This window comes from Mytilus galloprovincialis, chromosome 4, assembly GCF_965363235.1.
Source record: "Mytilus galloprovincialis chromosome 4, xbMytGall1.hap1.1, whole genome shotgun sequence".
NCBI classification, from domain to species: domain Eukaryota; kingdom Metazoa; phylum Mollusca; class Bivalvia; order Mytilida; family Mytilidae; genus Mytilus; species Mytilus galloprovincialis.
The window spans coordinates 63,895,702-63,912,663 of record NC_134841.1 but is presented as its reverse complement, the minus strand read 5'-3'; the positions used below and the strand labels follow the sequence as shown (position 1 = coordinate 63,912,663).

Genomic DNA, 16,962 nt, shown 5'->3' with positions numbered 1-16,962 from the left:
TATATAAAAGAAGACCAATTCTCTTCCACCTTTGACAGTGTTATCTATTGGATTACCCCCCTCCCCCTTTTTAACACTGTTATTCAATTGATCGGTTGACAAATCAAAATACAAGATAAATTCAAAATGCGTTTAAATGTTGTTTTGTAAGTCCAAAATTTCCATTGTTTCGTTTTTTCCTGATGTTTATGAATATTGCTTGTAGTTACATATTTGCTGCATGTAGATGCATTCTATTAATTACACATCAATTTTTTTTTCAGATTGACCATGAAGAGTATGGAGAGGCATTAGAGCTGGCTAAAGCTTACGGTCTAGATACAGATAGAGTATATCAGAGACAATGGAAGAAATCTGATGTATCTATTGCATCTATTCAAGATTATTTGGTGAGAACATTAATTATTTTATGAATAATAGATTTTAACCCTTTCATGCCGAATGTATCCTTTTGGCACACCCGCGTGCATGCCAAATGTATCCTTTTGGCACCCCCGTGTAGATGCCGAATGTATCCTTAAGGATGCATAGATTTCTATTTTTAGACGGTCACAGTGCAAACAGTAAAAATAACGTTTAAACATGTTTCTTGGCCCCGTTGCTCCATGGATGTTATGATAAACACCAAATGCATTCGATATTTTAATATCGGGCGTAAAAACACTGTTAAAATATGTTTTTTCAAAGATTGTTGAGAAAAAAAAACCTCGTGAAAAACAAAATGGCGGAATCATAAACAATCGTGGTCAGGCGTTTCATTTCGAGTTGAAACATTGAAGAAACTTAACCTGCGGTCATGAAAGTCGTTTAATTTGAACAAAAGTAGTGATTGTACGTATATTTTGGAGTTGTGAGAAGGATATTTGTAAAACAACCTGAAATCGAGACTTTGATTGTCGCCATCAGGTGCACGACTGTAAATAATTATTTCTCGTTGCCGTTTGACAGTCAACCTTTCATTACCGATTGAGTCAGAGTCTTTTATCATCGTTTTAAATACTCTCAGAAGTCTGTAGTGCTACGGGTTTTATTTATTTTCATTGAAAGGCTGTACTGCAGTATGTAGGTCGACAAAACGAAAGTCCACTTTCATTTAAAATAGAACCGGATATTGACAAAATTGACAGCTGAGTCTATAAATAGTGCGGTTCATAAACACACGTGTTGTTACATCTCATAGATTTATTATTTTACATAAAAGTGGTTTCGAAAGATGAGACAATATTCTGCAATCTTATTCGTAATTTAATCGAGTGTAAATTATTTTCCATGATGTATCTCGTCTTGTGACAGAGGTTTTTAAAAGTCTTGTTCAGCATACAAAAATTTTAAAAGTTGTTTTGAAAAACGAATAATGTTGACAGAGTAAGAAAATCCTGAAAGATGCCAAGATGATTATTTTTATGTAACAAATTGTTTTCTTTCTCATTTAAAAAAAAAACATTGTCAAAGAAGGGAAGTAAACAAAAATTATATTTGTTTTAGAAGGGAAGGGAAAATTACTTTTTTCTGAATTGGAAAGGGGGGAAAAAAAATTTTTTGCTGAAGGGAAGTGATTTTTCCTCCAAAGTGAAATAACATAAGGTGTTGTCTGTTGCTTCTGATTATTCTTGAGATGGCATCATTTATTATTGTAAAATAGTATGAAATTCAAAACAGTGTAGCTGTGGCCATTGATTGACCCATCAAAATCATCCATTGACTGGGACAATTTACGTGAACGTTTGTCTGTAACAACCACTGTTCATGACGTACCTACGATAGATATTTAAACTGTGGGGTCACCAAAGGTTTCTTAACGCCTTTAATTATAAAATAATTCGAAAAATTAATCAGGAATAAACTTTGTGTTTTGATTTATATAATTGATATAAATCAAAATATCGTGTTATTTCTGATTAATTTTTCGAATTACTTTATTTAGGTTTTGAGAACCTTTGGTGACCCCATAGTTTAAGTTTCTTTAAAAAGTACATAGTGAGCATTGGTCGTTACATACAAACGTTCACCTAAATTGTCCCAGTCAATGAGTGATTTTAATGTGTCAATCAATGGCCACAGCTACACTGTTTTGAATTTCATACTAATACTGTTCCTGTATGTTTCTGAAAACAATATAGGGGTTAATTTTTTTGTTTTGGAAATTATGAGGAAGAACTCCCCCTCATGTTGCACACTAACACAAAAGATGAATGACCAGTGCGGCAGTGCCTAAAGTTTATTACAATTTAATTTGTAATGCCAATATAAGCAACCATTTTTAACACTAGGAAACATCTTTTTTGTGTTCAAAAAGGGACTTCAAATGGTATATAAATTGCTTCTTCTCTCAGATGCCAAGTCATATACATGTAGTAGTAAGGAGTAAGAGAAAAAACTGATCAAATTGGAAATGGGATAATGGGACCACATTAGGGTCTTGTAGCTGTCACCTTGTAAGTCAGCTTCTTAAATTAACACTGTTTATGGGACTAGTACATATAAGCAGGTATCTTCATACCACATTAATATATAGGCTTATCTTATATCTGTATATGTAAGTAACACTTGCTGCTGGATGTAAAAGATTAATTAATAGACTGGTAACAATGGTTATAGTATAACAACCTCACTCAAGTAATTTTTATTCACTTTTTGACAAACCATTCCATTAAATAACCCAACAATATAAACAGAAAATAACAGTTTCCATTGACCTCACTAAATTTTAAAATCAAAATTTATGATATGAATCCTCCTATTCAATGAGTATGCAGCATTATAAACTAAAACAAATTTCATAGCTTCCAAATGTTATTACAAACTATATCATGCAGCTCCCTGGTGTAGCTTTCCATCAATGAATTTTGCAGTAAAACATGTACATGATGTATTTTAATCCCTTTTTGGCAATAGTTTTCAACGACTTGCATCTGTGTGTACATATCATGAGTTTAAATAAAACAGTACCCAGTAGTTGTCTGCATATATTATCTTCTTTTCCTCTACTGCATGTGATTAATAAATTTAACTATGATGAAAATAAATTTATAAAATATTAATTGCCAGCTTTTGGTATTTATTTGTGCTGCTTTAACAAACATCAGTTGATGTATTTGTCAATTTTATGTTATCTTATACATCCTAAATTTTGACTACATAGTTCAAATTTAATTTCAACAATTTTCAAAAAAAAAAAATCACTAGGCTCTTTATCTTGAGATACAGCTGAATATTTGCTTATTTGTAGTACATTTATTAATGCTTAAATATTTTTTTATATTATACAACCCCCATGACCCAAATCAAATTTATTGGAAATTTCATGGATTTAGAACTTTTAAAAAAAATCCCTTTTTGGGTTCATTTACTTTTATTTTACATTGAAAAGCTTTATCTTATTCACATGTGGAAGAATTAAGGCATTACTGGGGTTAAGTCATAAAGTAATGAAGTCCCATCGATTATTATTGCAGTTAACAATTATTTTTAATTAGTTCAGTAATCGCACATCAACGCTGGGGGTATTATACAACTCTTCTCGAAGAGTTATTGTCCGTTATCGAGCACGAGTTATCTTTCTTCTTTCGAAACCGTAAACAAATGGCGGCCAAAATCTACGTGAACGACAGTCTCGATTTACAAGTATTATTGCCAAGAAAACGAAAACGGAAACGGGTTTTGAAAGAAAATAATGCAGTAGCTCATAGAAATAGAATTTTGAAACACAGGTGTGCTTAAGAAATGTTGCCGAATGGAAATGAAAGTGATATACGGTCATGACGGTAGGCAATGACAAAAATTATCTTCCACTCAATCAATCTACGTTTTCGAAACGCGTTTTTAAGGTAAACTGCTTCTCACTCTATGAAAAAATAAATTCAGTAGTGAAAGTGTTAAAGGATAACAGAAGTTATCAACAATATTGGACAGTACAAAAATAACATGTCTAGTCCGACAACTGACTCCTCTGGAAAAATTTACACACAAAGACAAACATCAAGAAACAACACATGGTCCAGATAACCTGGTTTAGTTTACATACAAAATGTGTTGGGGTTAAAACCAGTTTTTTGTGCACACAAACCTTCTTTTGTATTTCTAGACACCAAGAAAACACACACTATAAAAAACATGAACAGTGCAGCTTCCAACAGGATGATCCCTAACTAATACAAGAAAATATAAAAATACATGTACACATATTTGGAAACCAGGGTCAAATGTACCTTACTGCAGGAACCAATGATCTACAGCTGTTGTGGTTGAATGATATTTGTCTGGTATTTATTAGATTATTCCTGTATTAAAGGGGTTTGCTAAAATGTCTGCCATTGCAAAGCCATGTGAAAGGAACTGAAAAAAATACTGTAGTTGAACTTTATGAACAGGACAACATTTTAAGATGTGAGATCCTCTCTTTTTTGTAAACATTTTTGTTGTTTTCTGGCTTCTTCTTTTCTGTGATCAGTAACGAAATCTAACATGAAACATTTTTGTTTATTGGAAATTCATGTAAGAGAAACTATTGTACTATTTCAGAGTAAGATTAAGAAAAGATCGTGGGTTTTCCATGAATGTATAGAAAGAATTCCTTACAACATAGATGCCATGAGAGAATTGTTAGAGTTTGGACTTAAAGGGACAGATTTACAGGCATTGTTGGCTATTGAAAAGGGGGAGGATGGAGGAAGGCAGGTCAATTTACATTTACATCAAAACCCGTTCATTTTCTTTAATTTTTTTATAAATTCAGAGGCGGCAGTGGTACTCACAACAGTGTACACTATTTGTGTAAATCTTTATATTTTATAAGGTAGAAGATCTGGATCCTGCATACTTTTGTATGCAAATATCTTATGTTTTGAAGTTTCTGTCCGTCATATGTCCACTGACCTTGACTTCATTTTCATTGTTCAGTGACTGCTTTTTTTAGTCATAGGAATTTCTCACTTATTATGAGTAATAGAATTACCAAATTTGGTATACGTGTTCCTTGCAATGTCTAAATATCTAAATAACAGGGTTTATCCTGACCTCAACCTCATTTCATGGATCAGTGAGGAAGATATAAGATTGGTGGTCAAGTCAGTATCTCAGACACTATAAGTAATAGGTCAACTCTATTTGGTGTATAAAAATTGTAAAAAGTACATATCAGACTGGCAGGTTTCATCTGACCTTGACCTTTATTTCAGGGTTCAATGAACTATGTTTAGCTTTTTGTGGTTTGGTCTATTTCTCAGGTACTAAAAGCAATAGAGTAACTGTATTTTGTATATGGAATGATTATAGGGTGTAGCTTTCAAGGAGGTTTCATCTGACCATGATCTCATTTTCATGGATCATTGTCAAGGTAAATTTTTAATGGTTTCGTCGGTTAATGATGGTCAGATACTATTGTTTTTGTTAAGAGGGTAGTCTGTAGGTTTGTACATACAACTTTTTGGGGCTACTCAGTGAACACTCAATTTTACTCTAATGTTGGTCATTAACTGTTAGCCTGTGTATACAAAGACATTTAATAAACATTACATATACTTTTATAGTTATTGTATGTTATTATTGTTAGCAAGATCTCTGGGAATAAGTACCTCTTTTTCATTTTCAAACCGCTTTGGTGGGTTTTATGTTAATAATTTGTACTTTGTAGGGCATTAGATTTTTTATATATAATAATTGTAAAGCTTAAATGCAATCTTGTTATCTGTTGTACAATTAATACTTCTAAGTAAGTCAGTGTAAATGAGTTTCTGGGCCATTATGAAACCAGTCACTTAGCCTATTTTCCTGCTACACTACCATTGCTTTGAACAAATTTGATAAACCAAGTCTAGAAAGAAGAGACTAGAAGCTGAATAATTATTCTAATGAACTACATTGACCCAATTGTAAAACATATTTTAAATAAACTTGCAGTAAAACACGATTTTTTTTGCTACGTGTAAAAGGTCTCACTGTGACTTTAAGATGAAGAACAGCAATAAAAGCACTGTTCCTTAGCTTTTTGTTTTGCATTAACTGATTTTGTGTCATCTAACAATGCCCCATATCCTTTGTTTTTCTATTATATTAAAGGAGTTTGTTTCTCATGAGTAATTACGTTGTTCCTGCAGAACTTTCTGTTACATTACAAATAGACATGTGTCTACCCTAGGCCTGATAAGTGAAAGACCAGATGTTGTACAAATAAACTATCATAAATAAGGAAGCTTAGGTCATTACAAATATAGTCAACCAGTTCAGTGGAAATTTGAATACCTATGGGGACCATGGTGGTGAATTTGAAACTCAGTTATGAGATAGCTAATGAAAAAAAAGAAAACTTTAAAACCTGATTGAGTCACTTTTAAGATAGTACATAGATAACCAATATAAAAGACCATGTGACAAATTGATGTATGAATGTTTTAGATAATGTACCCAAAAGTTAACAATGATTGTTCATTTGATCATACAAGTTCTAATGTAGCTTAATTGGGAGTAGGTCATCAGGCTAGTCTTCAATATACCAAACCATCAATCCATGATGGTACGACTAACTAGCTTGAGCTTCATTTTGAGGCTGCTGCAAAATTTAATTGTTGGTGGGAAGATACCAAAGTTTTCAAGCATATTATATGGATGAATGGTGCTGCTTTATTAATCTTTCATGAACCTGATATTGAAATAGATAATATCGCAGCATATTGTTATTGGATATTAACCAAAAGGTTAGCTCCTGAAAACCTGAGATGTTTATATTTGACAATTTGATGATTGTACATGTATAGGTAAGCCAGGCCTATCTTTACAGGAACTTGCCATACTGTGACTATAGCTATACCTGTTTATTTCTGTGTCATTTTGGTGTCTTGTCTCATTGGCAATCATACCATATCTTTCTTTTGAATATAATGATATTATAATTTAATTTCGTATGTAACATGTCTTCTGATGTGCTGACAGTGTTTTGTTTATCAACTCATAGAAATAATTTTGTCATTTGAACGTGATGTCATCAGAGTTTTTTTTCATGATTTACTCCGGTTTGAATGGAATTTAGAATTAAATTATAAGGAATGACTGTAATATTTTGTCTGTGTATTCGAAATAACGTCAAGGGATTATTTAGAATTTATGGCATTTAAAAAAGCAATTATTGACCATGTTTTAGACTCTCCTATTTTACAAATCAATGTAGAAATCATTGACTGGGCCTTTCGCTGTGCTCTGAAATGTTGATCTATTTTAGCTACAGAGTAAAAGTTAAGACAACAGGCAACATTTGAAACTGCAGCTTGTATGCATATGAAGATGTCAGTGTGACCTTAACCTAATTTTCATGGTTCATTGCTTAATGTTAACTTTTCATGGTTTTGTCAGTTTATCAGGTACATTTAACTTATATATCAACTATATTTTGTGAATCAATGTGTACATTGACAATGTCCTTTGAAAGGGTTTATTTGACCATGATCTCATCATTATTATTCAGTTTTGATTGAAAAACAAGCAGTCAAAAAATTTCAGGATGTGCAATCTTGTTGATGTGTAGCAATTTCTAAAGTACATGTTTACAAAAATAAAAGGAGCAATAAGTTATAGTCAGTTTTATTGTTGTTCAAATAAGGCTTTACAATTTCATGCAATTAATTTATGAATTTGAAATGAAATACAATTTATTTTTATAAAAGCAAGAAAAGAAGAATTATATCAGTACAGGCTATGAAAGTAAATAAAATCAGTTAATCAGAATCCAGAAACAGTATATATTTTGGCCTCATTGGGTTCGCTGTTGTATGTATAACAGCCTATGTACAGTGTGCCTGTACTGTCTATGTCTAAAGAGAATGGACACTCAATACCTAACTGATCCTTAGTGTTAAGGTAATGAATGCACTTTCCTGTAGTATTGAGGATATGAATCATGTGATGATGAGCGTCTGTAACTATAATGTTGTCAGATTTTGAAGCCACCAAATCTTTAGGTTTCATAGTTTGTTTCTTGTTTATATCTGGATGTCCGGTGTATATCCATCTCACTCTGTTGGTCTTATCTAATGCCACTATTCTACCTCTACCTTCTTCATTTAAAATATCAATGACATAAACGTTATTGTCATTGTCTGTAGTTATTCTTCGTGGAACAGTAAATATCAACTTCCCTTTGCTGTCAGTGTGATACACTTTTTCTTTTTCTCCATCCATACTCATCATGATAACTTGTCTTGGACCATTGACAGGGAAGGGTTTTGGTTGGTTCTCTCTTACACCCACTAAGATCTTATGGTCACTTGTTACATGGACACCAAGGGTTATTAAAGGATTTACACTGAACTTTGTTGGATTCACTTTACTGGTGCTACCGGGAAGTATTGTAAGGTTTGATTCGTGTGTAGATAGAAGTAGGTCACCTGATGGTAGCAATGCCATGTTAGATATGTATGTCTTAAAAGTGTGTAAATCAAATAATGATTCATTTGTTGATTTTAATTTATATAGTTTAGGGCTTGGATAACCAGTGATAAAAATACTTCGGTCATCACAACAGACTAAATTGTTAACCACCATCCCAAACTCTGTTTTGTATTGCTTTATCACTTTAAATTCAAATATCTTTTGGTCATCATCAGATTCCTTTAATTCTCCAACGTCGAAATCTTGAACTACATTTTTACCTGGCACAAACTTGGGCAACTTTCTAAATTTAGGGCTGGCAGGTACTATTCTTTGTTGTCTTGAAGTTTTCTCCTCCGAATATATGTTGAAAACTTGATTAGCAATATTTGAATTTAAGGCCTGGTTTAAATTCTTTCTCCTAAGGTCTAAATCTTTGTTGATCTTCTGTGATCTATTTTGAGCATTATTCACCGATTGCATCAGAATTTCCTTTCTCTGATCAAGTTCTTTCAAAAGTTTATTGGTATGCTTTTCAACTTCATCCTTTAGTATTTTTTCTCGGTTGAGAATATTCTGCTTTTCGAATTCATATTTGCGGTCTTCTGAAGATTTCAAAATTCCAAGTTCAGATAAATTTTCTTCATTTTGATCTATTTCCTCTTCAATCTCAGAATTAAATGTTTTTATTGATTTCAATGTAAGTTGATATCCTTCAGCTAGTTCAACCATAGTGTGTTTGTTATGAATTTTTGTTATACACAAAGGGCAGACAACTACTTCACAAGATTGACAAAATAAGAAACAGTTGTGTTCACTATGAATTCCACATTGAATGTTACTTAACTCTAGTTTATCCTTAATCTGTTGCTGGTGAGAAGATATGTCCTTTATATCTATAATTGTATGCTGGTCAGTTGATTTCACTTTTTTATGAAGTTTCTGACATTTTGTACACAAGAGAAAGTCACACAGTAAACATTTCCATTTGATCTCCATTGATTCCTCACACATCTGACATAGCATTGGAACTTGTCCTTTCTGAAATGATTTTGATAATGCCATTATGATGATTAAGTTTAACAATTTTGTCTATAAATTTAAGTGATATTCTTGATCACTTGATTATTTCGGTTGTCAAATAATATCCTTGTGTTTACTTTTCTATTACCTAAACAGATCAAGATAATTGTTATCTGTCAAGGTTATATGTAGTACATGATATCTAGATATTTAACCAATGTATCTAATACTTTGTACCTCTCACTTATCCATTTAGATTAATATTTAGATAAAGTAATTATACCCCCGCTTTGAAAAAAAGGGGGGTAGACTGTTTTACCTCTGTCTGTCAGTCCGTCAGTCTGTCCGTCCCATGAGTATTTTTCGTCGCATTTTTCTCAGGAACTACAATATAAGGATTTCTGAAATTTGGTTTCAGGGTTTATATAAGTCTGCTACACCGTTTGATGCCTTTTCAGATTCATCACTCGACAACTTCCTGTTTACCGAACACTTGTATTATTTTACACATGATAACCAAGTTGAAAATTTTCGTCACATTTTTCTCAGGAACTACAATACAAGGATTTCTGAAATTTTGTTTCAAGGTTTATATAAGTATGCTTTACTTTGTAATTCGTTCTCAGATTCATCACTCAACAACTTCCTGTTTACCGAACACTTGTACTTTTTTTACACATGATAACCAAGTTGAAAATTTCCATCACATTTTTCTCAGGAACTACAATACAAGGATTTCTGAAATTTAGTTTCAGGATTTATACAAGTCAGCTATACCGTGTGATGTGTTTTCAGATTCATCACTCAACAACTTCCTGTTTACCAAACACTTTCATATTTTTACACTATTAAAATTATCCACTTGAGGCGGGGGTATCATCAGTGAGCAGTAGCTCACAGTTTCACTTGTTATTCTTAAAACTCAAACTAATTGTTGATTTTTACGTTATAAAGATCATAATATTTCTGTCCTTTTTCTAGTCAACTTCACAGTGATTTATTATACCCCTGCTTTGAAAAAAGGGGGGTATACTGTTTTACCTCTGTCTGTCCTTCCGTCAGTCCGTCAGTCCATCAGTCCGTCAGTCCGTTAGTCTGTCAGTCAGTCCGTCCGTCCCATGAATATTTTTCGTCACATTTTTCTCAGGAACTACACTACCAGGATTTCTGAAATTTGGTTTCAGGCTTGATATAAGTCAGCTATACCGTGTGATGCGTTTTCAGATTCTTCACTCAACAACTTCCTGTTTACCAAACACTTGTTTGATTTTACACATGATAGCCAGTTTGAAAATTTTTCGTCACATTTTTCTCAGGAACTACAATACAAGGATTTCTGAAATTTGGTTTAAGGGTTAATATAAGTCAGCTATACCGTGTGATGCGTTTTCAGATTCATCACTTGACAACTTCCTGTTTACCGAACACTTGTTTGATTTTACACATGATAGCCAAGTTGAAAATTTTTCGTCACATTTTTCTTAGGAACTACAATACAAGGATTTCTGAAATTTGGTTTAAGGGTTAATATAAGTCAGCTATACCGTGTGATGCGTTTTCAGATTCATCACTCTACAACTTCCTGTTTACCGAACAATTGCATATTTTTACACAATTAATATTATCCACTTGCAGCGGGGGTATCATCAGTGAGCAGTAGCTCACAGTTTCATTTGTTTTTTCAGTTTTCATGCAATGTTGATGTAATTACAGATGAGAAAATCTCACTTTGACATATTCTTAAAGATTTATATTGGTTGTTTTTTGTTTCTTTTCTAACTTGTGAGAAAGTCTCATTATTAAACTGATATAAGAATTTTTTGATATAAATTGTTTGTTAACAGTTAGAATTACAAATGCTTCAATTAGCTTAATCAGGAATGAGTCCTTTAATACAACTTAATGAACCAAAAAGTTGTAGAACATATAGTTTTCAGTGACATTTCCTACCCTTGCGAAAATAGTGCAGGATATCACAAATTTTCCCCAGGATATCTCAGGATAATCTTGAGAAAAATCACAGGGCAATCTTGAGATATCCTGATCCTGAGATAGGGTCAAACATGGGACGGTATTGGAACAAGGATATTCCAGGGATATCCAGGGACCATCCAGACCATAAATTTCCTAGTAGAAAATCCTGTGATAATCCTGTTCTCAGGATTCTCAGGTCCTGGTCTCAGGAAATTATCCTGATGTCAGGATTTACAGATTTGCTTGCATTGAGTTGGCCCTGGGATAATCCTGGTATATCCTGTGAATATCCTGAGAATGTCCTAAGTTCAGGACCAATAAATGTCTTACATTAATTCTATAAGAAATTACAAAATTTGAGTAAAGTCCTTTTTTTAATTTTTCTATTGCAAATATTTCTTAAATTAGTTTAAATCCATATTCCTCATTCTAAGTAAGGGCGGATCCAGCCATTTCAAAAAGGGTGGTTCCCAACCCAGGATAAATGGGGGTCCAACTAAATGTATATGTCCCTTTTCAAATGCAATGATTGTCCAAAAAAACAACAAGACCCCTCCCTTAAATACGCCACTGAATGACTGATAAGGTATGTTTGCCCTGGTACACAGGGGCTCGTTAGTGAGTCGCATGAGATCTTACTGTCAATGGCGGTATCTTATGGTTTTTTTATGTAGGTTACAACCGCCATTGACTGTTTGAATTACATTACATGTAGTTAGGCAGCAACCATTTAATTTTTGCAGGGTGGGGGTCTATGGATTTTTTGGAAAATAAAGTTTGTTTCTAGTTTTTGGAGAAAAAAATAATTTGTTTTTGACCCTGAGAAAAAAAATGTTTGTTTCACCCTCAGCTGCAACTACATGTAATGCTAAAATTGAAAGAAAAATTGTTTTTTCGACCTGTTCGATACATTGTTTAAATGCAAAAAAAAAAGGTTTTTCTGAAAAGCAAACTTGTTGGCCAATTTTATTAATGGCTGTTCATATTGTTAAATTACCAATAAAAATGGTACACCAGTGGCGTATCAAAGGGGGTTCCCTTTTTTTAGAACATAAAGTATGAACCCTCCCCCCCCCCCTTTCAAAATGGCTGGATCCGCCCCTGTACCTACCCAATATTTAAAATAAAATTATGCGTCAGATATATAAAAGGATACATGTAAAGTTCTGCTTCTTTCTGTAATATGTTGCTGTCTGTTCTTCCAAGTAGTATTGCTGAATAAATAACTGAAATCTGCATGGAATCATTCAATCCCCTAAAAGTATCAAAAAATCCACAAAGAATCAATTGTTCTAAGACGTTTAAAAGCAGTACAATCAATAGAAATGTTGTTGCCTGTTTATACAGTACATCGGAAGCTGTTAACCTAAGGAATCGAATTCATTTACAGCCCCCCTTTTTATCCCCTGAACTTTAAAAAGATTAAAAAAAAACTAGCTCAGGGTTGACTTTGGCAATGGTAATTTTTCAAATATGCTTTCAGACTTTCTGATGTTGCTTTGCTCAAATAAAAACCAAAAAAGAATAATAGTTCTTCAATAAATTATATTTTATAATAATATACACATGTCTGTCATGTTAAATTAAATTTGTAATGCACTTATCTGAAATCTTTCTGTCTGGAAATGTCTTTTTCGGGTTTCCATCAGCGTAGTCTCCATTTTGGTGACGTATTAATCAAGAGTGCACTTACGCTCACATTGAGGTGACAATCTCGTCCCAAATTATATCGGCCAAAAGTTGATCCGTCACCGTACCGGTATTATGAAAATAAATCAAGGATGTCGCAAACAAATATTTTTTAATATGCAGTTTTTTATGAAGTATAATAAAAAATAATCTTTAGTTTGAACGGAACATGGTGCATGCGAATGAACAAGTGCCGAAGTGGAGTCACCATCTAGGACCGTATATTTAGGGCCGAACTGTTCAGACCTGTTCAGTACAATTACGAAAAACCGCGAGGTCCTACAATTTGTTTACATTTTGCATACGTTGAGAAATCTATCATTGCTGTTCATCTGATATTTTTTCTAAGTTATTTATATGCCGGACGACAATTAATAGAAAGGCACATATATAAACTTGGAGAAAATCAGAATTTACATCTGTAGACTGTAGGGAAAGCTAGGAAGGGTCAAAAGATACCAGTTACAAAAAAAATGTACCACCGCCACCGGCACAGTAAGTTCAAAGTTCAAAGTTCTTTATTTTCCAATTAAGGGCCCCTAACGGGACATAATGACAAGTTACAACTCTGATTCTAAACACACATATAATGAAGATAAAATTAAAATTTAGCTGTATGATAAATAAAACCAAACAACTCTGCATATCCGGCAATGACAAAATTATGTGTGTTTCAACACTTCCAAAATAGCTCGGAATGAACAGAACAGAACATATTTTATATCCAATTAAGGGCCCACAAGGGACATACAGAGCATACATGAATAAGGAAAAAGACTATTGATTTGCATAGATACATAGATACAAATGTGATTTATTATTGATGTCATTTAAATTATGATCTTAACCTGCTTAGGCTTAGTCCAAGATTACTCTGAAGTACAGACAACAGTGGCGGATCTAGAAATTTTCATAAGTGGGGGCCCACTGACTGCCTAAGAGGGGGCCCGCTTCGGTCATGCCTCAGTGATTCCCTAAATAATCAACCAAATTTTTCCCAGAAAAGGGGATCCCTTACCCCCTGGGCTCTCCCTTAATCCGCCTCTGGACAAGCTGGGGCGTAGCCCAAACTTGTGGCCCCGTCTTGCAAAACTGCCATTGGACATCAGAGTAATCCTCAATATGCCAGACAAGCTTTCTTGGACACCCTGCTGTTTTTATCACAAAAATCTCTGACTTTGAAATACTGTAAAACTGAAACTCGTTATGCTTCCTGAACAGGGAGATCAGCAGTAACTGTGTAAATAAGTTAACTGTCAAAATATGTTTAATATTTTTAATTAACACCATAATTTGGGTATTTTAAAAATGTTTGACAAAATACTTTTTGTTTCTTCCCCCTATTCTATCACCCTTCACAAATCCTTGCCAAAAAAAACTTATTTAATTTAACAAACAACAGTTAATTTCAGTCTCAAAGATATTTTTTATTTGAATTTGTGATACAGATTATATTATTTCTTAAGTCCCAATACCAGGAATCATTAAGGACTTTATTTCAGTTTATTCATTCAGGAAGAAAGTGTAAAGTTTCTGAAAGTAGGATGAATGTTGAAGGAAAAGTCCTGACATATCCTGGTCTATATTATATTTATTTTTGAAAGTCTTGAGATATCCTGAGAATTCCCCTAGTTTACAGCTGCTTGATTTGAAAGTCCTGACATTTCCTGAAATTCTCCCATCAACTTTTTCCCTAAAAAAAGGGCTAAATGTTTTACAGGATATTTTCAGGATTTCCCAGGATAATCTTGAGATATCCTGGTTAAAAAAATTGTCAGGATTTATTTCTGCAAGGGTAATTTCTTTTATGATATATTAATCAAGTATTGATTTTGTTTATGTCCTCCTCAAAACAATGTACATGTAAGGTCTTTCTTGCTAATTCATTTCAAATTTTATTCTACAACCGTATTTTAGGTTTATTTTCTGTGATCCAGAAGATGGTCTTTATGAAGATATAACATTAGATGAGTTTGATCCTGAAACACAGACAAAGAAAGAAGAATTGAAGAAAGCTAAACAAGAAGAAATGCTGAATGAACTGGAATTTGAAAAGTTAGTTTTAGATCATAGATGAAAATTTCAATATAAGATATATAGTTGTAGTCACAAATCAACTTCTTGTGTTTGCTTCATTCCAATAAAAAGTTATTCAAATTTATATAAGCTGGAAACCTGTCTTTGAAACAATATATAATTAAATTTCCAGATTATGGTTTTTAAAAACATAAAACATTTTCCTTATTGTGTTTTCTTTCATGCCCATCTTATTAAGTTTTTCCCAACTATATTGTTCTTTGGATAAGCATTTGGTTTGCCTGTTTTCATGGATTGGAAATCTTTGGTTTTGTTATTGCGATGGAACACAAAATTAACAGCAATTAACTGATATATTCTTTCCTCAGAACACAATGTTGCATATATTTGAAAAAATACCGTAAAAGTTTACATTGTTATTTTTTTTGAAAAAATGAAGTGCTTTGATTATTTAGAAGATTAACTGCTTTGAATAAAGATACATCAAACTAAATTGGAGACAACCTAAGAACCTGTACATTTTATAGATTTTTTTAATTTAGAATTAATAACTTAGAACAAATGGTCAGATGTTGTTAGAAACTTGTCCCCATTTTGAATACTGTAAAAAGATTTAATAGTAAATAAAAGTTTTTTACATTAAATTTTTTCTTCCAATAAATGATTAAATGTTGATAGAAATGTATCCTTCTTTGTTTAAACTGCAACTCTTTTTGTTGTTGTGGAAGTGGGATAAAGTGATTTTGCATTCTGTCATCTGCATCTTTAACATTAAGGGCATATGATGCAGTTATCAGGGGAGGTAATGACAATGCTAGCGCAAATTGTTATTTAAGCGACGTCAAACTATGACTAATGGGGAAAAAGCTCAGTTTTTGACTGAGTTTTATCATTCAAACTTATTTAACTTGAAAACGAGTTCATGGACCCCTCTTTTTAAAATGCCAATTTTCATGAAAATGTAAATAGTGCATTTTTTTATACGACCGCAAAATTTGAAAAAATTTTCGTCGTATATTGCTATCACGTTGGCGTCGTCGTCGTCGTCTGCGTCGTCGTCCGGCGTCCGAATACTTTTAGTTTTCGCACTCTTACTTTAGTAAAAGTGAATGGAAATCTATGAAATTTTAACACAAGGTTTATGACCACAAAAGGAAGGTTGGTATTGATTTTGGGAGTTTTGGTCCCAACATTTTAGGAATTAGGGGCCAAAAAGGGCCCAAATAAGCATTTTTTTGGTTTTCGCACTATAACTTTAGTTTAAGTTAATAGAAATCTATGAAATTTTGACACAAGGTTTATGACCACAAAAGAACGGTTGGCATTGATTTTGGGAGTTTAGGTTTCAACAGTTTAGGAATTAGGGGCCAAAAAAGGGCCCAAATAAGCATTATTCTTGGTTTTCGCACAATAACTTTAGTTTAAGTAAATAGAAATCAATGAAATTTAAACACAATGTTAATGACTACAAAAGGAAGGTTGGTATTGATTTTGGGAGTTTAGGTCCCAACAGTTTAGGAATTAGGGGCCAAAAAGGGACCCAAATAAGCATTTTTCTTGGTTTTCGCACCATAACGTTAGTATAAGTAAATAGAAATCTATGAAATTTAAACACAAGGTTTATGACCATAAAAGGAAGGTTGGTATTGATTTTGGGAGTTTTGGTCCCAACAGAATAAGGGGCCCAAAGGGTCCAAAATTAAACTTTGTTTGATTTCATCAAAATTGAATAATTGGGGTTCTTTGATATGCCGAATCTAACTGTCATGACTGTGTATGTAGATTCTTAACTTTTGGTCCCGTTTTCAAATTGGTCTACATTAAGGTCCAAAGGGTCCAAAATTAAACTTAGTTTGATTTTGACAAAAAATGAATCAGTTA

General features: G+C 33.0%; 1 protein-coding gene across 1 annotated transcript in view; it reads left to right on the top strand.

Moving 5' to 3' along the window:
* Nucleotides 1–16,962, top strand: part of LOC143073735 (NBAS subunit of NRZ tethering complex-like) — a 90,340-nt gene that overhangs the window by 13,253 nt on the left and 60,125 nt on the right. The window contains exons 17-19 of the mRNA XM_076249494.1: nt 264–389; nt 4,522–4,673; nt 14,962–15,099. Of these exons, the coding sequence (XP_076105609.1) occupies nt 264–389; nt 4,522–4,673; nt 14,962–15,099 (416 nt within the window). The remainder of the gene's footprint in view (nt 1–263; nt 390–4,521; nt 4,674–14,961; nt 15,100–16,962) is intronic.